Source organism: Populus alba, chromosome 19, assembly GCF_005239225.2.
Source record: "Populus alba chromosome 19, ASM523922v2, whole genome shotgun sequence".
Lineage (NCBI taxonomy): Eukaryota > Viridiplantae > Streptophyta > Magnoliopsida > Malpighiales > Salicaceae > Populus > Populus alba.
This window is the reverse complement of record NC_133302.1, coordinates 3,456,631-3,479,497: the sequence shown is the minus strand read 5'-3', so window position 1 is coordinate 3,479,497 and position 22,867 is coordinate 3,456,631. Positions and strand designations below refer to the sequence as shown.

Genomic DNA, 22,867 nt, shown 5'->3' with positions numbered 1-22,867 from the left:
TCTTTCCTTAGTAATTGCATATTTGTCTCCAACGATTTGCAATCTCTTGCTTGTAGTCGCTTAATCTTCCCGTGGAATCTCTGAAATTTATCGAAGTTTCTTGCTTTCGGATAATTTGAGGCTTCTCAAGATAGTGAACGTGGAAAATATTTGTGGGAGTAAAACTTGTTTCCTAAAAAGTCCAGTTCCAAGAACATGGAAAATAAATTTCGACATTGTCAGGTAACTGATATCGATTAGACTGCAGTTTTGCAGATCCAGATATTAATATAGGACACCACAGAGAAGAAAAGCTATATATCCAAAACATTGCTTGGAGCTGCAAGTCTTCTTCGATAACAAAAAGGTTGGTAGCTGGATCCTGATGAACACTCTAAGGTATTCAAAGACCTGGGGAAGCTTGAATGCTCCACGCTTGGTCCATTCACTGTAAACTTGCCAATTTTTGAGCTACCTTCAAGAAGATAACGCTCAAGATGACTTGGATTATAAATGCTGCTGGACTATTGGCAAGGTTATTGCAATATGTTGCAGTTAGGACTTCAAGCCTCATTATATTTTCAATTGATGAGCACATTAAATAAAGCTTCTCCAAGCATGGCATCTTTTCCACAAATTCTAGAAACACAAGTTTTTTGCAGGGGTAAAAAGAAGGGTGTCGAGAGATTTCAATTTGAAGCTGCTAGGAAGACTTCTAAGGTTAAAGCAGAATTCAAGGCTTTAAAATTGAAGTATACCAATAAACCCAACGGATTGACGAATAAAAAATAAGTTCACGCAAACTTCTAGATTCATCCTCTATGCGGTGCTTGAATAATCAGGTGTTTAGAATAAGTTTTTGTTAGGATTTACAAAGAGAAGCACCTAGAGATACAACCTTGAATCCCTCAAATTGCTTAATGAAACTATGCTGCATCTCGAGAACAACAAGTTCTCTTCCATGAAATGCAGGTGACGTTGACAATAAAGGACATCCAGGCCATTCAAGCCATCTTTACGAATTTGGGAGATTTACAGGAGCCATCCTTAAACAATGCCTTGCGGATTATTACTATCCGAAGACTTTTCACCTTCTTAAAAACCTCAGAACTCAAGTGCATGTCTTCTGGTTCTTGTAAATCTAGCATAATTCCTTCGATCTCCTCTGTCCCCTGACGTCTCAACGAACAAGTAAAACATACAACTGCATCAGAATGGGACTCTCCATCACCAAATTCACCAATGGCCAAGGTAGCAAGTTCTTCTCCTTCTGGAGACCTTCTTTCTTTTCACAGCATCACTCATGCTTTGTGTTCCATAAATTAACACCTCTTCATCATTCATTGATCTTTTTGACCAAGGGACGACCTTCTCTGAGCTGCCACTAGGAACATCTTCAGTGTTTGAGATATTAGAAGAAACTCCTTTTCTGCTTCATTCTTTTGTAGATCCTTTACCATCTCGGTTTCTCATGAAGGTATATATTTGTATCACTCAAGCCAGAGATTCAACATCAGAAATATATGTCTCATCTTTTTCAGTTTCATATTCTACTGCATCATGTTCCCTGATGGGACTCCTGCCAAGCTCATTAAAGAAATCAATTTTTTGCTGACTCTTTGGTTGAAGTTGAACCTTTTCCTCTAACTTCTTGATGCACATTGGATTCCAATTACTCACATCCAGTGGCTGCAAAGATAAAGAAAGCCAATGCTCCAGTTGATGCTCCCCAGATTTGGATGCTATCAAAGGATTACCCGGCTTCTGATCCATTGGCTGCAGAGAAAAAGAAAACTGCTCCCCACGCTGATCATCATCAGTTTTTCTTCTGCTCACCTTTGGATTCAAACTGAGTTCCAAGTCATCATTGTAGCATCCTTCAGTTAGATCTGATGATGCTGGCCGCTTCCTGTTCATACTAGGACTCAAAGCGAAGTCGGGGTCATCTACGTAGCAACTTGTCATGAGATCAAATGAAACAGAGTGATCTGTGTGATAGCTTGTGGATTGAGTGGAACTTGGATCACTCACTGTCTTATCTTGCTTGTATATAAAATAGATCCCACACATTTTCAACGCCGAACCCCTTGGTGCTCCGAGGACTTCAAATGAAATCTCAAAGCGAACTAAATCATTTCTTGCTTTACCCAAGGCTCTAGTATAGCAATATGGTTGGTAGTATAACCACATATGATCCGTCTCCAATGGAAAGAAATGTCTTGAGCACAAAATCATGCTTTTCCCATCAACAAACATTTCACACGATATATTTGCTGTCACTCCATCCTCTAAACATAAAATGGAGCAGATAACCAGTCCTTGGATTTTCTCGAAAACAGAGGAAGGTACAAGGTAAGTCAAGGAGCCCTGTTTACTGGTAAACGTGAACCATTCTGGAATTTTACTTCCAGGAAGGAACATTTCAACTTGAAATTGCTTATGAAATGCCTGTTACAAAAAAAACAAAGTTGACATATTAGTGGTTAGTGCTGTTCATGATATAAGGTGAATGCAACAATGAAATCTGGAAAGGTAAATTTGTTTCAACTTGACCATTTATCAACAAATTCAAATAGCAAGCATACATAGTCACAAACACATTTTTGCAGAAAGAGATAGAAACAGATGAAAGAGGACAGAAGATATCAACATTTTGAGTTTGCAGGCAAGCCAACCTTACTAAAGAATGCATCCTCCAAATTCTTTCCCTGGTTTTTAGCTAGTTTGTGGCAGTTTGAGAAGTCAACAACGCGAAGTTTGGCTGGCCATTCACCTTCCTTCTCTAATGGTGAATATCTTTCCAACGATTCACAATCTCTTGCTTCTAGTCTCTTAATATTCCGTGGAAGCTCTGGAACTTCTTGAAGCTTCTTGCATTTATGTAATCTGAGGCTCTTCAAGTGAGTAAATAGCGAGAGTGTTTCTGGAAAGATAGCAAAACTGTTTCCTGACAAATCTAATTCCTTCAACATGGGAAAGCAATCATGCATCTTCAAGAAATTGACATTTCTTAGACAGCAGTTTCGTAGATCTAGCCATCTTAACGAAGGAAATCCCAATGAGGAAGAGCCTTCAAGAGAATTCGCTTGAGCCGGAAGGAAGTCTGATCCTGAGGAATTTTCATAACAATTTGAAGATGTAAGGAAATTTGATGGTACCTCATTCTCCCCATTCACTGGAAACTTGTCAAGTTTTGAGCAACCTTCAAGAAGCAGACACTCAAGATGTGTAAGTTTATAAATGCTATTAGGAAGATCGGCAAGGTTTTTGCAAAATGTCAGGGTCAGGACTTTAAGCTCAGATATATTTTTGATGGATGAAGGAAGCACTTCTATTGCAGTTCTACTCAACTGAAGTTTCTCCAAACATTGCATCTTTTCAACAACGTCAGGAAACGCCTCAAGCTTTTGACAGCCTGAAAGAAGAAGGGTGTTAAGAGATTTCAATTTGATTCTTCGGGGAAGACTTCTCAGGTTAGAGCAGAATTCAACATTCAAGAATTCAAGTTTATCAAGATATCCAACAGACTGATGAACCTCAACCAAATTTGCGCACCCTTCAAGATTCAACCTCTCAAGATTCCTGATGGTTGAGAAGTCGGGTGTTTCTTTTAGGAACCCGCAACCACTGAAATTCATAAACTTCAAGCAACTGTAATTCTGTGAAACAGAAAAGGTATTATTAGTGTCTGATAAGTTGATGATCTAATTTGTAGAAAGAAACCTCTAATAGTTTAAAACCTTGAATCCCTCGAAGTGGCTGATGAAGCTATGCTGCATGTTGAGAACAACAAGTTTTCTTGCATGAAAAGTAGATGGCAGTGACAATAATGGACACCCAGGCCATTCAAGCCATCTCAACTCATTTGAGAGATATACAGGAGCCACAGTTAACAAAGCATTGCGGATTATAAGTATTCTAAGTCTTTTCATCTTCTTAAATGCTTTAGCACTCAAGTGCATCTCTTCTGGTTCATGGAAGTCTAACATTATTGCTTCAATCTCATCAGTTCCCTGAAAATTAAAAGGACACGCATACAATATATCAGAAATCAGTCAAAGCATTCATATTTTTACCAAGGAGAGGAAAAATGGGTTGCCTTCAAAGTACAGTTCATAAGATCATGCTCGCAAGTATACGCGACACTCACCATATTTTCGGTCAATACATGAGCAATATCCTCATGAAACCACAATCTGCTGCGCTTGCCTGGTATATTGGGAGATTCTTGCTGAACAATTTGTCTGCCCATTGCTTGTATTAAATCATGCATCTGCAGCTTATTATTCTCTATACTTATCAAAGACTTCTCAATAAGAACTTGGACTCCTATAATTGGGTTGAAATCGCATGCATGGAACACTTTCATCACATAGTCTTTGTCCATTCCTCTAAAGAAACACGCAATATCAAGGAAAATGGCCTTTTGAGTGTCATCCTCCAAGCCATCATAACTTATTTTGAGTATTTCATATATCTTTTTATCAGGAATTTGCTTCAATTTATCTAATTGACTTTCCCATTCATGTACACTCCTACCATACAGAAAAGAACCCAACACAACAAGAGCTAATGGCAAGCCTTGGGCATAAGTTACTGCCTCGCTTGAATGCATCATGAACTCCTCCTTGGGTTGGGAATTTCTGAATGCATGCCAGCTGAAAAGTTGAAAAGCATCACCTAGACATAGTTCCTGCATTCTATGCACAAATTTCACTCCATGGGAAACAAGCACATGTTCATCTCTACTCGTAATAATGATCCTACTCCCTGCACCAAACCAATCTGGCTCTCCAGCTAGTCTTTTTAACTGGTCCACATTATCCACATCATCAACAACAATAAGAACCTTTTTACTACACAACCTGTCCTTTATCACACTGATTCCAAAATCTATATTTCCAACTGACCAATTTTTATCTCCAAGTATCTGTGAAAGAAGTGTTTGTTGCAGTTCAACAACCTTGTTTTGCTTTGCCATTTCTCTAACGTTTGCAAGAAAGCTGCTACCTTCAAACTGATTAGCAATTTCGTTGTAAATAGCTTTGGCAACAGTTGTCTTGCCTATTCCACCAGTTCCCAAAATCCCTACCATGCAAACATCATTTGATGCAAGGCGCAACTGATAATTCAAATCTTGGATATGGGAATCTAGTCCAACAGGGTGATCGGCAACATGTAAGAATGCGCGGTTCAATATAGCCAAGACCTTTTCAACAATGCTCTGGATAGTTTTAGCCTCATTCCTGGATATTTAAATTGTGAGAATCATGTAATGAGCATGGCCGAAGCTAACCGGGAAGAGATTCAATACTTGATTAAACTTAAATTTAAGTTAATAATATCATGAAACAAATCCATCAGTTTCGACCACCGCAACATCGTTTGGCTATCCAATTTTAAATATGTTATGAATGGATTTCAAACTATTCTCTGAGGATTTGTTGAATAATTATTACCGGAGGAGGTTGTAGAGTAGAACATGGTTAATACAGAAGGAAACATTTTCTTAAAGAGGCGTTATTGTTGCTAAAAAATAATATAAATCATATCTTATACCTTACCTAAAAGTTTAAGTTATTGGGTTGAGATGGTTCTTTGATATGGTATTAGAGTTTTGATAACCAAGCAGTTACGAGTTTGAATCTCATCATCCCCATTTATTTAATAAAAAAGCAAGCATAAAGTAATGTGAGTTTATGCAAGTTTCAAGTCCAAAAAGCTTTTATTTAAGAAGGTGTGCTAGAGAATAATATAAATCATATCCTGAAATCTCATCTAAAAACTTAAACTATTGAGTTGAGATGGTTCTTTCACAATTATCTCCAAAAAAAAACATTCAAGAACTTATAATTAAGGATTTTCAAAAGCAGGCTGCGTACAAAATAGACTAGAATACAAACCTAGTCTCAAGAAGCCTAACGAGCTGCAATGCTAGGTGGTAGAGTTGTTGGAGAAAGAGTATATTATAGAGTGTGTGAATCCCTGTATAGCTACTCCCAACCCTTTCTTGATCTCTAAGAAAGATGGCACGTACGTTGGACATGTCCTTAAACCAAATCACTAGGAAGTTCATGTATCCCATATCATGTTTGGATAACATATTGTCTTAGCAGACTGATTCTACGACTTTATCAAAAAAGAAAAAGAGTGGAAGATGACGTTTAAGATACAAGATGAGTTCTATGAGTGGATGATGATGCCATTTGGATTGTTCAATGCACCTAGCACCTTTATATTTAGTTCATGCACCAGGTGTTGAAACAATTTACAGGCATCGTCGTGGTGATTTGGAGCACCTGCAGGCTATTTTGGTACATTAAGGCATGCTAGTGCCTTTTCCTTACTAATAATGTCACCTTTAGGGTTTTTTTTTTTTTAATGGTTCGTGGGTTGACGAAGCCAAGATGGTAACTATTATGGATATCAGGATTTTGGTAGAATAATTTTATTCAGAAAATAACTAGAAGTGTGGCTAGGGTTCTTAATTGGCCCTTTAATTTTGGTGAATTCTATCTTTCTGTGTTCTTAGCTACCCCATCTTTGTAATTGTGGCCTACTATCACAATCAAAGAAGACTAAAATCGATTTTTTACTAGTTTAAATGCTGGCGTGATTAATCAGTAGCTCAACTGTTTGTTTCTAACTTCTCTGGGTTGCCTCTTAAGAGTTTATGAGCATCACATCATATATTAATTCATGGTTTAAAATCATATTTTTATCCTAAGGTTTGAATTATCAATTTAACTTATTGTCTTCTAGTGAAATTAATTCATTTAATTATTACATTTGGGGTCAAAGTTTGATTGTCTATTAAAATACTCTCTTCAATATCTAAATATATAACATCAACAGGTTGAAGTTTTACTGTTATTTTTAATAGTTTTATCTAAAGAAAGAACTTAATTTATTATCTAGAAAATAACAGTTTAAAGACAAAATAGATCAAATTGATAAGTCATAGCCTAACCTTAATAGTTTATTGTTAATAGTTCTATCTATATGTATGTTTATTTTTACATTTTAAAAGAATTTTTTAAAAAATAATTTAAATTTGTTTTCTTATTTTAAATTAATTATTTAGTGTTTTTAAATCATTTTGATATCTTAATATTAAAAATAATTTTTAAAAAATAAAAAAATAATATTATTTCAATATATTTTCAAATAAAAAATATTTTAAAATACAATCATAACCCTACAAAAAAAAGAATTTAATAAACTCTGCTAGAAAGTGTCCCTGAAACTTGAACATAAAAAGTCAAAGACGGAAACATACTTTCTTGATCACTAGATCAACCTCGTGAAATTAGGGACAAATAAAATAGCTAAATAGTAAGTTTGAAAAAGTTAAAAAAATATATATTTTCAAAGAAAGAAAAGTTCAACAGATAAATTAAACAATTAATTTCTAGTATCCGAATGCTTCCGTTAAAATAAAAGTAGAATGGTGGGTGGAGGAGTAAGTAGAATTTACCCGTTGTCCAAATGCCACCCAGACAATCTAGCTGCTTTTGTTAGAGCTTCCTTCCACTCCAGCAACTTGTCCGTACTTGCAGCAGCCATTGAAGCTGCACGAAGCACAGGTTCTCCAAAGCTGTCGTTCTGCGCTTCTACATCTGATGGATCCACGTTGTAGAACACGGGCAAAACCACTTGCCCTTTCGATTCCTTGCATTCAAGCGTCTTCACCAGCTCATCCAAACAATAGGAAGAGCATGCATAGGTTTCAGAGAAAACAACAATGGAGATCCTTGATTGCTCGATGGCTTGGAGGAGTGCAGGAGCAATCGCTTTTCCCCTCTCAAGCTCGTCATCTATGTACACATGAACTCCATTGTTGCACAGAGCTTGGTGTAGATGGCTAGTAAAAGTGTTGCGGGTGTCTTGGCCTCTGAAATTCAAGAATACATCATGCTTCCAACAATTAGTGGAAGAGGAAGAAGCCATTGGATCAAAACTTTCTGATGGCCAGAAACTGGAGGTGAAATATAGAGAACACTTTAGGCCATCGGGTGCCCAGAGCATGATGTGAACGTAAATGTGAAAAAGTCAGAAAACTAAATAAGAAAGCAACAAGAAGAAAGAAAATATTGAAAATGGAACCCATTTTCATACTAGCAGTCAGTTTGCAAGTAATGTTGACCAAGTGCTTTTAGATGTTCTATGATTGAGAACGATAATAACAGCAATGACCAAAAGACTTGAAGAAGTCCTCGCCTATACGTTACATTGAAAAGACTCGGTGGTGGCTTGTTTCTCGGCAACTTTTTTTATTTTATGTTTTAAATTTTAAAAAAAAAATTAATTTTTTTTTAATATTTTTAAATTATTTTAATGTGCTGATGTTAAAAATAATTTTAAAAAAATATATATATTTTTTTTGATGCATTTCTAAATAAAAAATACTTTAAAAAATATATAACTGTAACTACAGTCCCAAACATAAATATATTTAGTCATAAAACTTGTTATGGGATTAATCCCACTCAAAATTCGGTAATGTGTTAAGAACATGTAGATAAAATTTTTATTTATTTTTAAAATCATACAATTTTAAATAATAAAAAAACTTGATTCTGAAGTCCTCACGGAACCCCTGCAATGTTAAAACACTCTTTTAATCAATTGTTAGTAATTTAAAAAACATCGACTGTGAGAAAAGAAGTTAAGCTTTCAAAGTTTCAGAGTACACATATAAACAGATACAAACAAGGAGAGATTTGAGGAAGCAATGGGGGAGACCAACCTCGTCCACTGATATGCATCTTGATGATGTATCTGCCAAACTCTGTAATGGATTCTGATCTGCCAGTTTATGGCAGTTAGAAAAGTCAAGATCACGAAGCTTTGTTGATCTATCTTCTGTATTAAACATAAATACCCTTACTAATTCTGAATAACTTTCCAATGATGTGCAATTCCGTGCTCCAATACGCTTAATACTTCGTGGGAGCTCCGGAATCCCTTGAAGCCATATGCAGTTCGCCAATTCAAGGCGCCTCAATTTAGTGAATCTGTTGATGCACGTAGGAAGGTTAACAAAATTGTTCCCTGATAGATCTAGATCCTTCAACGTGGAAAAGCAAACAAGATTCATGAGGAAATCAACTTCTGATAACTTGCAATTTTGTAGATCCAAACAGGTTAACATGGGAAACCACATTAGGTCATTGTTTGCTATCATGGAAATGTTGGAGCAGAATGGCTGTGTTTCTTCCGGCATATTCTCTGGAAACTTGGTAAGTTCTGAGCACCCATCAAGAAGCAGACGCTTAAGATGCTGCAACTTATAAATGCTACTTGGAAGTCTCGATAGATTTCTGCAAAATGATAAAGTCATGACTTTAAGCCCAACAAGATTTTCAATCGATGAAGGGAGCTCTTTTATAGCAGTACTATTCAAAGAAACTCTCTCTATACTAGCCATTTTGTCCTCAATGTCTGGGAATTTCTCGAGTTTTGAGCAACCAGTGAGAAGGAGAGTCTGAAGGGATCTTAATCTGAAGTGGCTTGAAATACTCTCAAGGTTGGAGCAGAACTCAACGCTCAAAAATACAAGTTTCGCAAGATATCCAACCGAATTGTGAATCTTAACTAAACTTGTACAACCTTCAAGATTCAACCTCTCAAGATTAGGGATGGTTGAGAAGTCTGGTGTTTCTGTCAAAAGTTCACAATCTCTGAAATCCATGTACTTTAAGGTTGTGTAATTCTGCAAAATACAGAGACAGATGAAAAAAAGATTAGCTGACAAGACTTCATGCATGGTGTAATTTAAGGAGAGATTCTTAGTTGTTATTATACCTTGAATCCCTCCCCCAACTGTTTGATGCAACTGTGATGCATGTTAAGAACTACAAGTTTCCTTGCATGAAATGTGGATGGCATCGACTTCAAGGGGCAACAAGGCCATTCAAACCATCTTAATGCGTTGGGTAGATTTTCTGGACCTCCAATAACTTGTGCATTGTGGACAATAAGTATCCTGAGCCTTTTCATCTTTTCGAAAGCTTTAGCACTCAAGTGTACCTCTTCTGCTTCAGGCAAGTCAAGCATAAGGCCTTCAACTTCATATGATCCCTGATACCAAAATTGTATATATTGGACTTCCTCAAATCGAACAATAACAACTTCTTACTGTTAAAAGGAAGCGAAGTTCTAATTTTTAGGCAATTTCGAGGTCAGGAGACAGAAGAAAAATCAGACACACAAGGTTTTTACCATGTTTTCAGTCAGCACATGAAGAATATCCTCATGAAACCACAGTCTGCTGCGTCTTCCAGGTACGTTGGGAGATTCTTGGTGAACAACTTGTCTGCCCATCCATTGTAGCAAGTCATGCATCTGCAGCTTGTTGTTTTCAATGTATACAAGAGACTTCTCCATGAGAACCTGTATGCCAATAACAGGGTCGAAATCGCATGCGTCTAGTATTTTTATAACATAATCTTTTTCTTGTCCTTTGAAGAAGCAGGCAATATCAAGAAAAATAGCCCTCTCATGATGCTCCAGTCCATCAAAGCTTATTTTGAGTACTTCGTAAATTTGTTTATTAGGAATTCTTCTTAGTTTATCCAATTCGCTTTCCCATTCAGGTATGCTTCTTCCATACAAAAAAGAACCCAGTACAACTAGAGCCAATGGGAGGCCTTTGGCATATTTCACTACTTGATCTGAGATCTCTAAATAATCTATAGGAGGATGAGAATTTCTGAAGGCATGCCAGCAGAAAAGCATAAGAGCATCATCACAGCATAATTCCTTCACCCTAAGCAAGCGTTCCACCCTGTGAACAACTAGCAAACGTTCATCTCTAGTTGTTATGATAATTTTGCTTCCCGAGCCAAACCAGTCTCGCTCTCCAGCTAGTTGTTTGAGCTGGTCCAAATGATCAACATCATCAAGGACTATAAGCACCCTTTTATGGCGAAGCCTATCCTTTATAACATTAATTCCTCTATCAACACTTCCAAGTAGTAAAGTTTTATCCCCTAGAATCTCAAAAAGAAGTTTCTCTTGCAAAACAACAAGACCACATCGCTTTGAGAATTCTCTAACATTTGAAAGAAAGCAACAAGCTTCAAAATGATTAGTTATTAGGTTGTAAACAGCTTTGGCAACAGTTGTCTTACCACTTCCACCAAGTCCACAGATTCCTACCATACACACATTACTTGACCCAATATTTAGCACATGAATGAGTCCTTCAATACGTTGATCCAATCCAACTTGGTATGCCGCAACATGTAAGGATGTGTGGTTCAATTGTGCCCATACTTCTTCAACAATTTTCCGAATAAAAACAGCCTCATTCATGCAAAGTTTTAATTAGCAGAAGAAGATTTAGTATATTTAGATAGCCATAAATAAGAAAGAAGTTGTCACGACCCGAATCCCGGGTCCGTGACCGGCAACGCAGGAGCGGTGCCGAAAGGACACCCCACCTGCGCTAAGCCTCACAACCGACATATCAAAAGTACAATTTATTCAAAAATACGCAGCGGCTCATAATCTTCAGAAATATCATATTATTCAAATACTGATGAAACCGAAAGATAGTTATTAAAATAAAAATAATAATTCATAATACTCATTACATTGTCAAAATCCAAATTTAATTAAACCAAGGTAACAGTGGAGCGTCTAAGACATCAAATCAAACTTGAAAGGAAAACCTCGCGGACAAGCAAGGCATACCGACCAGAACTAAAGAAGCGGAAACACTCAACAAAGTCCAACTGCTATCAGAAACTAAGAACCTGAAATAATATTAAGAATGAGGGTGAGTTCAACCAATCAGTGAGGGAATAACATTTAATATACATTTCAAATATTTCAGATAACTATATTTATCTTGATATACATATACATATTCATACTAAACATATTATCATAACGTAGTGGATTACATGTCAGAGATCAGATGACACCCGAAGGTGACCAGATGACACCCGTCGGTGACCACTGTGGGATGATCAGTCGCCACAGGTTGATGCCTCTCTCACCAGCTAGCTAACAAAATACTATGTGCACACAGGCTAACTATTCTCCGTTAGCATGGAGTTACTGACAAGTCCCATATCAAGGCATAAAAGATATTCACGAATCATCAAAGAAACGTATATCATATCAAATAGAATTTACTTTATCAGATTGCGAGTGCAAATTCAAGAATAAATGAGTACTCGGAAAATAAAGCAACATATATAAATATTCAAGAAATTTACTAGTTGTACTCATTGTATAATCAACATACATATTTATTTATATTATATGCATATTAAAGATTATTCCACTCACCCGGAAAATATAGAACTAAAAGGAATGTCGGACGAAAGACCCGAAAATTCGATTAAGGATCGTTAGGAGAACCTACAATAAATATATGAAATATACTCAAAAACAATTCAAACAAAAGATCCCAATGCATAAAATAAAACTGGGCTTAATCTCCTAAGTTTATGGACTAAAACGACAATTTTCCAAAACAGGGACCAAAATGTAATTTTACCAAAAAAATTGGAGGACCAAACTGTAAATACATAACCATACTGAAATTTATCCATAATTCGTCCTTATCTTTGTCCAGAATCTTGAATTATGCCCCAAGGTCCTCAATGTGATTTTATCAACATTTTAGGGGTCAAATCGTAATTTGTCAAATTGGAGGACCAAATTGAAAGTGTTAAATTATCTTATCTATACAGTAATTCTGCCCATAATCCATATGTTATTCTGTTCAGAATCTCGGAATATGCTCCAGGGACCAATTTTTAATATTTCCAAAGTTCGGGGACTAAACTGCAATTTTTGCAAATTGAGGGACCAAACTGAATTTTCATCATCTTCAACCTCAAACCCAGAATTTCAACAGATCACCTACTGTTATCCCCTGATTTCTAACATAATTTCACCATTTAAACAAAATCATAACTCAAAATCATTATCCTTCAATTTAATCTCTCAAAATCAACTAATTAATCAAATACCCACAATAATCAACTCCTAACCTTCAAATTAATTCATCAATTAACTCAAAATACAAACTTCAAAACCCTAACATTTATCAAACATTTATCAAAACCAAAATTAAACATATTATACACTTCAAACCATAAATCTTACCTTTTAAACTTATTTCCTCTACTTCTCTTCCTTTTCCCCTTATTTTCCCTTCTTTTCTCTTCTTCTTATTCTTCCTCCCTTCTCTCTTACGGTTTGTTCTTCAAATTTTCAGATCCCTCTTTCTTTTTCTATTTATATTTATCAACTATTTATCCAATTACCATAATACCCCTTATTCAAATTTACTCACTCTTTAAGCCTCCAAGGGCTTTATTGTATTTTCCAATCTTAAACTCAAAATATTACAATCTCCCCACCTTATAAAAGTTTCGTCCTCGAAACTTAATAGAAAAGATTAAATACTTACCGAGATTATTGAAAAGATGAGGATACTCCTCACGCATCTTATCCTCGAGCTCCCAGGTCGCTTCCTCACGTGAATGACCTTTCCATTTCACTTTCACTGAAGCTATATCCTTCGACCTAAGCTTCCTTACTTGTCGGTCAATTATAGCTTCCGGTTGCACCTCATAAACCATATCATCTCTCAATTCAATGGGATGAACCTCTAACACATGTGATGGATCTGGCATATACTTCCTTAGCATGGAAACATGAAATACCGGATGAATAGAGGATAAATTAGGTGGCAAGGCAAGCCGATATGCCACTACCCCTACTCTTTCCAATATCTCAAAGGACCCTATAAACCTAGGGCTCAACTTTCCTTTCTTCCCAAATCTGAATATTCCTTTAGTCGGGGAGACTTTTAGGAACATGTTGTCACCCACTGAAAATTCTAGATTACGCCTCCTCTTATCCGCATAATTCTTTTGCCTGCTCTGAGCTGTTTGAAGCTTATCTCGAATCACCTTAATCTTATCCGAAGTAATCTGTATTAACTCGGGACCCATTAATCTCCTCTCTCCAACCTCATACCAACAGACAGGTGATCTACACTTCCGGCCATACAAAGCCTCATATGGAGCCATATCAATGCTCGCTTGATAACTATTATTATATGCAAACTCCACCAAAGACAAGTATTTGCTCCATCCGACACCAAAGTCAATCACACAAGCTCTTAACATATCCTCCAAAATTTGTATAGTCCTCTCAGATTGTCCATTTGTTTGAGGATGAAAAGCAGTACTTAACTGAACATTAGTCCCCAAAGCTTCCTGAAATTTCACCCAAAACCGAGAAGTGAACCTTGGACCTCTGTCAAACACAATTGAGATGGGCACACCATGCAACCTTACAATCTCGTTAACATAGATTTCTGCGAGTTTTGCAAACCCATATGTCACCTTTACTGGCAAGAAATGAGCTGACTTGGTTAAACGATCAACTATCACCCAAACCGAATCATAACTCTCCTGACTCCGAGGCAAGCCTGACACAAAGTCCATAGTGATCCTCTCCCATTTCCATTCAGGAATCAACAATGGCTGCAAAAGCCCTGGTGGTTTCTGATGCTCACCTTTAACCCTCTGACAGGTCAAGCATCGAGATACAAACTCAGCAATGTCCCTCTTCATACCATTCCACCAATAACACTCTTTCAAGTCTCTATACATCTTGTTAGAACCAGGATGTATAGTATAGGTAGTTTGGTGTGCTTCCATCATCACATCTCTTTTCAAATCATCCACCTCAGGCACACACAATCTTGAACCAAATCTCAACACACCATCTTCGTGGATAACAAAACCCGGAGCTCTCTCTAACTCCAATTCATCTCGAATTTTGCAAAGTTGTTCATCCTTCATCTGAGCTACTTTAATCCGGTCTACCAAGTCTGACTTAGCCTGAAAGTGAGCCAACAATGCTCCTGATTCACAAAGCTCAAAACTGACTCTCTCATCTAACAATCTGTGTAACTCTTTAATCAAGGGTCTCCTCACCTTCTGAATATGAACTAAACTACCCATAGATTTTCGACTTAAAGCATCAGCAACAACATTTGCCTTGCCCGGGTGATATTGAATCGTGCAATCATAATCACTTAACAATTTTATCCACCTTCTCTGTCTCAAATTCAGATCCTTTTGCTGAAAAATATATTGAAGACTCTTATGATCTGAAAATATCTCACATGTCTCCCCATACAAGTAGTGTCTCCAAATTTTAAGGGCAAACACTACCGCAGCCATCTCCAAATCATGTGTGGGGTAATTTTGCTCATGCTTCTTCAACTTTCTCGAGGCATAAGCAATCACATTACCATTCTGCATCAAAACACAACCCAAACCAATCCTGGATGCATCACAGTACACGGTAAAACCACCAGACCCTGAAGGTACTGTCAAAATTGGAGCCGTAATTAACCTTTCCTTCAACTCTAGGAAGCTCTTCTCACATTCTTCTGACCATTGAAACTTGACACTTTTCTGTGTCAACTTAGTCAACGGAGCAGCAATTCGGGAAAAATTCTCCACGAATCTCCTGTAGTATCCTGCTAAACCCAGGAAACTTCTAATCTCAGATACCGTAACTGGTCTAGGCCACTGCTTAACTGCCACCACTTTCTGTGGATCAACCTCTATTCCATTCTTGGACACCACATGTCCCAAAAACCTAACACTCTCTAGCCAAAACTCGCTCTTCGAGAACTTTCCATACAACTGATGATCTCTTAGACTTTGAAGCACCAATCTCAAATGCTCTTCATGTTCCTCTTCACTTCTTGAATACACCAAGATGTCATCAATGAACACAATAACAAACTTATCAATAAATGGCCTAAAAACCCTGTTCATCATGTCCATAAAAGCCGCAGGTGCATTTGTTAACCCAAAAGACAACACCAAGAACTCGTAATGCCCATAACGAGTCCTAAAGGCAGTTTTAGAAATATCCTCATTTCTAATCCTCAATTGGTGATACCCCGATCGTAAATCAATCTTTGAGAAACATTGAGCTCCTTGTAATTGATCAAAAAGGTCATCAATGTGAGGGAGTGGGTATCTATTCTTAACAGTGACCCTGTTCAACTGCCTGTAGTCTATACACATCCTCATTGATCCATCCTTCTTCTTTACAAATAAAACAGGTGCCCCCCATGGAGACACACTCGGACGAATAAATCCCTTATCTAACAAATCTTGAATCTGCTCTTTCAACTCTTTTAATTCTGCTGACGCCATCCTGTAAGGTGCCATAGAGATTGGTTTTGTTCCTGAATCTAGATCAATACAGAATTCGATTTCCCTATTGGGAGGTAGTCCAGGTAAGTCATCGGGAAAAACATCGATGAATTCCTTAATTATCGAAACTTGTTCTATCCTCGAGACCTCAATATTCACATCATGCACATAAGCCAAAAACCCTTGCATACCCTTTCGTACCATCTTTCTCGTGATGGCCGAGAGAATATTAGATGGAGATGATAACCCATCTCCATGAAAAGCAAACTTTGTCTCCTCATCAGGCTTGAAAACCACTGTCTTATTCCAACAGTCAACTGAGGCATGATGCCTTGACAACCAGTCCATACCTAGTATCACATCAAAACCTACTATTTCTAAAATTACCAAATCACCTAATAGGTTTCTACCTTGCACTTCAACTTCACAATCAGCATAAACATATTCCCCAAACATAACCTCATCTGAAGGGGTAGCCACACATAAAGGACTCTCTAACAAAATGGGTTGTTTAGTAAACCTTAAAGCAAAATATGAAGACATGAAAGAGTGAGTTGCCCCAGTGTCAAATAAAACTCTAGCCTCGAAGGAACATATCAAAAGTGTACCTGAGACAACAATATTGGATGCCTGGGCATCCTGCTGAGTAATGGCAAAAACTCGTGCATGTCTCTGACTTGTTGGCGCAAAACCTCTACCGCCTACTCCACGACCCCGCTGGCCACGCTCACCAGCTCCATGACCACCCCGAAGTACAAAATGACTAGCTGACTGAGTTTGAGTAGGAGATGTAATCGATACAGAAGCACCAGGCTTGGACCACCGCTTGTTCGAACAATCCCTCAATAAGTGATCAGTCTGCCCACAACCGAAACAAGCTCTTGTCTGCCTATAACAGACTGTTCCGTAATGCCTAGACCCACAAGACTGCCATTGAGGCCTCCCTTATGAACCTTGTGGTGTTAACTGAACCATACTTCGACTCTGAGTCGGACCAGCTCCACTCATGTTATGTCTATTGTTTCCCCCAATAGTAGACCTCGACAATAAATTCCTTGATTGACTTAATTGGCCCTGCCGGCCTCCCTGTCCCCTGTTAGGACCTGTATCAGACCGCTGATGAAAAGAGAACTGATTTGCCACCTTGGGCCTCTTGACTGAACCCACTAATAAATCATCCTCTAACTCTCGTGCCTCAATAGCTCGGGCACGATCCACTACGGCCGAGTACGTCTTAAACTCATGAGCCCCAATAGCTTTGAATAGGTAGCTATTAAGACCCCGAATAAACCTCTTGATCTTCCTCTCCTCAGTCGGTACCAAATACCCAGCAAATCTGGACAACCGTGTGAATTCCACTTCATACTCTGTCACAGTCAAGTCACCTTGAACCAACTTCTCAAACTCGTATGATCTAGCTTCCCTCACACTTTCAGGTAGAAAACGCTCCAAAAATATCTCAGAAAATTCCTTCCACTCCATTAGTGGAGAACTATCTGCCCTTTCACCTCTTTTGGACTCATACCAGTTCACAACCACCTCGCCTTCTAACCTAAAAGATGTTAAAGTCACTGCACGATGATCCGTGCACCCCATGGCCTCACACCTACGCCACAATGCATCTAAAAACTGTTGTGGATCCTCAGAGTTATCTACACCCTTAAAGGTAGGAGGTGCCAACTTAAGGAACTCTGACAATGGCACTTTCACCCCATGCACAGTATGGGAAGTCGAAGATGCACTCTTATCCTTCTCCTTTTCTTTCTCAGTTAAAAGGTTAGCCAGGGTCTGCATGGCCTGCCCAATTTTATCCAAAGCACTATCAGTATAAGATACCCTATCATGGGATTCCTGCTCCTGGTTCTTACCAACATCCAGACCATAGTCCCCCTCAAATTCAACCTCATCCTGAACTTCTACTTCAATTGGTTGCGGCGAAGGGTTTCTAACTCTCTTTTTGCGCCTCTCCTTCCTAAGTTGAGCGATAGGAATGTCCTCTTGATCATCGGTATTAATTACATGTTTAGCCCTCGGCATTTTTCCTAAAACAATGCATATGTATATGTATCAACATAACTATAAGGAGTTTTAAGAACGGCACACCAAACACGAGATTGGAGAATTATAAGGGGAATGACATCCAGACAAGATAGATCCTAAGCTCCACATATTACGAGGGTTTTAACAAAAACAAATAGATTACGAGTTTTTTTTTTTTGAATAATAATAAATAAATATTCATATACATATACATATACATATTCATACTAAACATATTATCATAACGTAGTGGATTACATGTCAGAGATCAGATGACACCCGAAGGTGACCAGATAACACCCGTCGGTGACCACTATGGGATGATCAGTCGCCACAGGCTGATGCCTCTCTCACCAGCTAGGTAACAAAATACTATGTGCACACAGGCTAACTATTCTCCGTTAGCATGGATTTACTGACAAGTCCCATATCAAGGCATAATAGATATTCACAGAATCATCAAAGAAACGTATATCATATCAAATAGAATTTACTTTATCAGATTGCGAGTGCAAATTCAAGAATAAATGAGTACTCGGAAAATAAAGCAACATATATAAATATTCAAGAAATTTACTAGTTGTACTCATTGTATAATCAACATACATATTTATTTATATTATATGCATATTAAAGATTATTCCACTCACCCGGAAAATATAGAACTAAAAGGAATGTCGGACGAAAGACCCGAAAATTCGATTAAGGATCGTTAGGAGAACCTACAATAAATATATGAAATATACTCAAAAACAATTCAAACAAAAGATCCCAATGCATAAAATAAAACTGGGCTTAATCTCCTAAGTTTATGGACTAAAACGACAATTTTCCAAAACAGGGACCAAAATGTAATTTTACCAAAACATTGGAGGACCAATTTTACCCTGACAATTGAGCTGCTTTTGTTAGAGCTTCTCTCTATTGCTTGAGCTTCTCTGTATTAATCCCCAAATAAGTTTCATGGAAATCCAGGGATTCTCCAAAACTACCCTTTTGTTCTTCCACATCTGAAGGATACACATTATAAAACACAGGCAAAACAACTTGCCCCTTTGATTCCTTACATTCAAGTATCTTCACCAGCTCATCCAGACAATAAATAGACCTTGCATAGTTTTGAGAGAATATGACAAGGGAGATTCTCGAGTCTTCAATAATTTGGTTGAGTTGAGAAGTAATGTGTTCTCTGTTGGCATGAGTTGTCCTCTATGACATTAAAAGAGGAAGATCAGCAGTGTAGTCATTAATTGGAAGCTTACGTTATTTACGTTATGGATTTATTAGCTAATTAAGCCCATAAATATATAGCCATAATTGAGAGTTTACGTTATTTACGTTATGGTAACAATCTGCTATATATATCCTCTCATTCATGTAAATAAAGAATTGAAAAAAAACAGAACAGATTTCTCTCCATTTTTTCCTCCATTCTGTCATGGTATCAGAGCCTGGTTCCGATCCAGGGACCTGTGGGTTATGGGCCCACCACGCTTCCGCTGCGCCACTCTGATGGCACTAAATGCTCTCACTGTGGGGGGACAAAACATACTCAAGAGACCTGTTTCAAACTTCATGGGTATCCCGATTGGTGGCATAAGCTCCAAACTGAACAAATTATTATATGGAAGATATCAGTATTGGACGAGCACATCACATGCATCATTCAAGCGACCTCAAAACTGAACAAATTTTGCTCTGGCATCATCGGTTAGGCCACCCATCGTTTGGGTATCTGCAACATGTGTTTCCTGATTTATTTCCGGGTTTGTCGAATTTGGATATTAAATGTGAGACATGCATTTTAGCTAAAAGTCATCGAGTTACTTATCCATTGAGTATGAATAAGAGTGATATCCATTTTGCCTTGATTCACTCTGACGTATGGGGTCCTTCCCCAAAATCTACTCTGTCTGGTTTTCGCTGGTTTGTGATATTTGTTGATGACTGTACTCGGATGACTTGGATTTATCTGTTGAAACATAAAAATGAGGTTTTTCATGTATTTAAATCATTTCATACAATGATTCAGACTCAGTTCGCAGCTAAGCTCCAAACTCTTCAATCAGATAATGGTGGTGAGTATGTGAATCAACAGTTTCGTAATTATTTCCACCATTATGGGCTAATTCATGAGACCTCAAGCCCCCAGACTCCGTAACAAAATGGTGTTGCAAAACGCAAGAATCGCCACATTCTTGAAACTGCTCGAGCTCTATTACTTGGAGCTCATGTACCTAACCACTACTGGGGTGATGCTATTACCACGGCTGTCCATCTCATTAATCGCATGCCTTCAAAAGTTCTTGGGTTTAAAACTCCGCTACAGGCCTTGTCAACCCATGTGTCATTACCCACAATATTGATGCTTCCGCCACGGATCTTTGGGTGCGTTGCGTATGTTCACCTCCACAATAATCAACGCACGAAACTTGATCCTTGTGCCATTCGTTGCCTTTTTTTTGGGATATGCTACACACCAAAAGGGGTACCGATGCTACGACCCAGTTACTAGGCACTTATATGTGACTATGGATGTCTCGTTCCTTGAATCTGACACTTTCTACTCTCCTGCTGCATCCAATTCTTCTCTTCAGGGGGAGACATAAGTAGAAGAAATGAATTGGTTGACATTTGACTGGTTCAAAGACACTGATACAACACTGAATACGACTCAGCCTATCATCAATCAGGAATCTAATCCAGAGTTGACATCTCCGGAAGTTGAAGTAAGATCTCCAGAAGCAGTAATAGTACCCCCTCACTCTTCAGTACCCTGTGACCCATCTCCTGAGAATATCATTGAGGTAAGCTCTCCTATCCCACCTCACATTCCTGATGATATGGATACCTGTGTTGGTTATGAGTTACCTTTCAGGCAAAATCGAGGAAAACCACCAAACAAATATTCCCCAGAACTAGAGGATCAAAGATCAAGATATCCAATTGCCAATTATGTTTCGACAAAGAAACTGTCTGAACCTCTCAAGAACTTTGTGAATGAACTCTCCTCACATCATATTCCCACGAGTGTTGATGAAGCTTTGGATGACTCCAGGTGGATCCAAGCTATGAAGGAGGAAATGGAAGCTTTACTAAAAAATAAAACATGGACTCTTGTTTCCCTACCAGAAGGTCAAAAAACAGTGGGATGCAAATGGGTATTCTCCATCAAGTACAAAGCCGATGGATCAGTTGAAAGGTACAAAGCAAGGCTAGTGGCAAAGGGCTATACGCAAACCTATGGCATAGATTATCAAGAAACATTATCACCCGTGGCAAAGTTGAGTACTGTTAGAGTTCTACTATCTCTCGCAGCAAATCTTGATTGGCCATTACACCAGTTTGATGTTAAAAACGTGTTTTTACATGGAGATCTTGAAGAAGAAATTTACATGGATGTCCCTCCAGGATATATGGAAAACTCTGAGGCTAAGATCGTGTGGAAACTACAAAGAACTTTATACGGCCTGAAGCAGTCTCCTAGAGCATGGTTTGGGTGCTTCAACTCAGCAATGAGGAAATATGGCTTCCAACAAAGCAACTCGGATCATACTTTATTCTTAAAACATTACCGGGGTAAGGTAACAGCTTTGATAATTTATGTAGATGATATGATCATTACAGGAGATGACTTAGAGGAAATAGCAAGACTTCAAGAACAATTGGCCACAGAATTTGAGATGAAAAATCTAGGAGGACTCAAATATTTTCTGGGAATTGAAGTTGCTAGGTCAAAGCACGGCATATTCCTTTCCCAACGAAAATATATCCTAGATTTATTATCAGAGGTAGGATTATTGGATTGTAAGCCTGCAGATACACCGATAATTCAAAATCACAGACTAGGAGAATACCCAGACCAAGTGCCAACAGATAAAGGAAGGTATCAGAGAATAGTAGGAAAACTTATTTATCTCTCTCATACACAGCCGAACATCGCTTATGCAGTAAGTGTGGTAAGCCAATTCATGCACTGTCCGAGTGAAGATCATATGAATGCAGTGATTCGGTTTCTCAGATACCTAAAGTTCTCTCCTGGAAAAGGACTCATGTTTACAAGAAACAATCACTTACGAGTGGAAGGTTACACAGATGCTGACTGGGCAGGAAATATGTCTGATAGAAAATCGACTTCAGGTTATTTCACGTTGGTTGGAGGAAACCTAGTTACTTGGAGAAGTAAGAAGCAAAAGGTGGTAGCATTATCAAGTGTTGAAGCTGAGTTTCGTGGGATGGCTAAAGGCCTTTGTGAACTTCTCTGGCTTCGAAGACTATTAACTGAAATTGGCCTCACTCCTAAAGGAGAAATGCATCTATTTTGTGACAACAAAGCTGCAATTGATATCTCTCACAATCCAGTCCAGCATGATCGGACCAAACATGTGGAAGTAGACCGACACTTCATCAAACTCAATCTTGAGGCCAAGATAATTCGATTTCCATTTGTTAAATCCGAAGACCAGTTGACAGACATACTTACAAAAGCTGTATGTAGCAGAAGCTTCTACAACTCACTTGGCAAGTTGGGCATCCGAGATATATATGCACCAACGTGAGGGGGAGTGTTGGCATGAGTTGTCCTCTATGAGATTAAAAGAGGAAGATCAGCAGTGTAGTCATTAATTGGA

The 22,867-nt window shown here is 38.1% G+C and overlaps 3 protein-coding genes across 3 annotated transcripts; all 3 read right to left on the bottom strand.

Annotated features, from left to right (window-relative positions):
• Positions 1-757: 757 nt before the first annotated feature.
• LOC118050578 (disease resistance protein RML1A) lies at positions 758-8,114 on the bottom strand. Its single transcript, XM_035060965.2, has 5 exons — positions 7,457-8,114; positions 4,130-5,225; positions 3,720-3,992; positions 2,655-3,638; positions 758-2,427 (listed from the first exon to the last, which is right to left on the bottom strand). Exons 1-5 carry the CDS (start codon positions 8,005-8,007, stop codon positions 1,474-1,476), a joined length of 3,858 nt encoding a protein of 1,285 aa, XP_034916856.1. The 5' UTR covers positions 8,008-8,114; the 3' UTR covers positions 758-1,473.
• Positions 8,115-8,607: 493 nt separating this feature from the next.
• LOC118050575 (disease resistance-like protein DSC1) lies at positions 8,608-11,298 on the bottom strand. Its single transcript, XM_035060962.2, has 3 exons — positions 10,204-11,298; positions 9,787-10,062; positions 8,608-9,694 (listed from the first exon to the last, which is right to left on the bottom strand). The coding sequence occupies exons 1-3, from the start codon at positions 11,296-11,298 to the stop codon at positions 8,648-8,650; spliced, it is 2,418 nt and encodes an 805-aa protein (XP_034916853.2). The 3' UTR covers positions 8,608-8,647.
• Positions 11,299-11,495: 197 nt separating this feature from the next.
• On the bottom strand, positions 11,496-18,233 carry LOC140955162 (uncharacterized). Its single transcript, XM_073406970.1, has 6 exons — positions 17,169-18,233; positions 16,150-17,054; positions 15,023-15,921; positions 13,108-14,224; positions 12,283-12,354; positions 11,496-11,741 (listed from the first exon to the last, which is right to left on the bottom strand). The coding sequence occupies exons 1-4, from the start codon at positions 18,231-18,233 to the stop codon at positions 13,350-13,352; spliced, it is 3,744 nt and encodes a 1,247-aa protein (XP_073263071.1). The 3' UTR covers positions 11,496-11,741; positions 12,283-12,354; positions 13,108-13,349.
• Between the last annotated feature and the right edge of the window lie 4,634 nt (positions 18,234-22,867).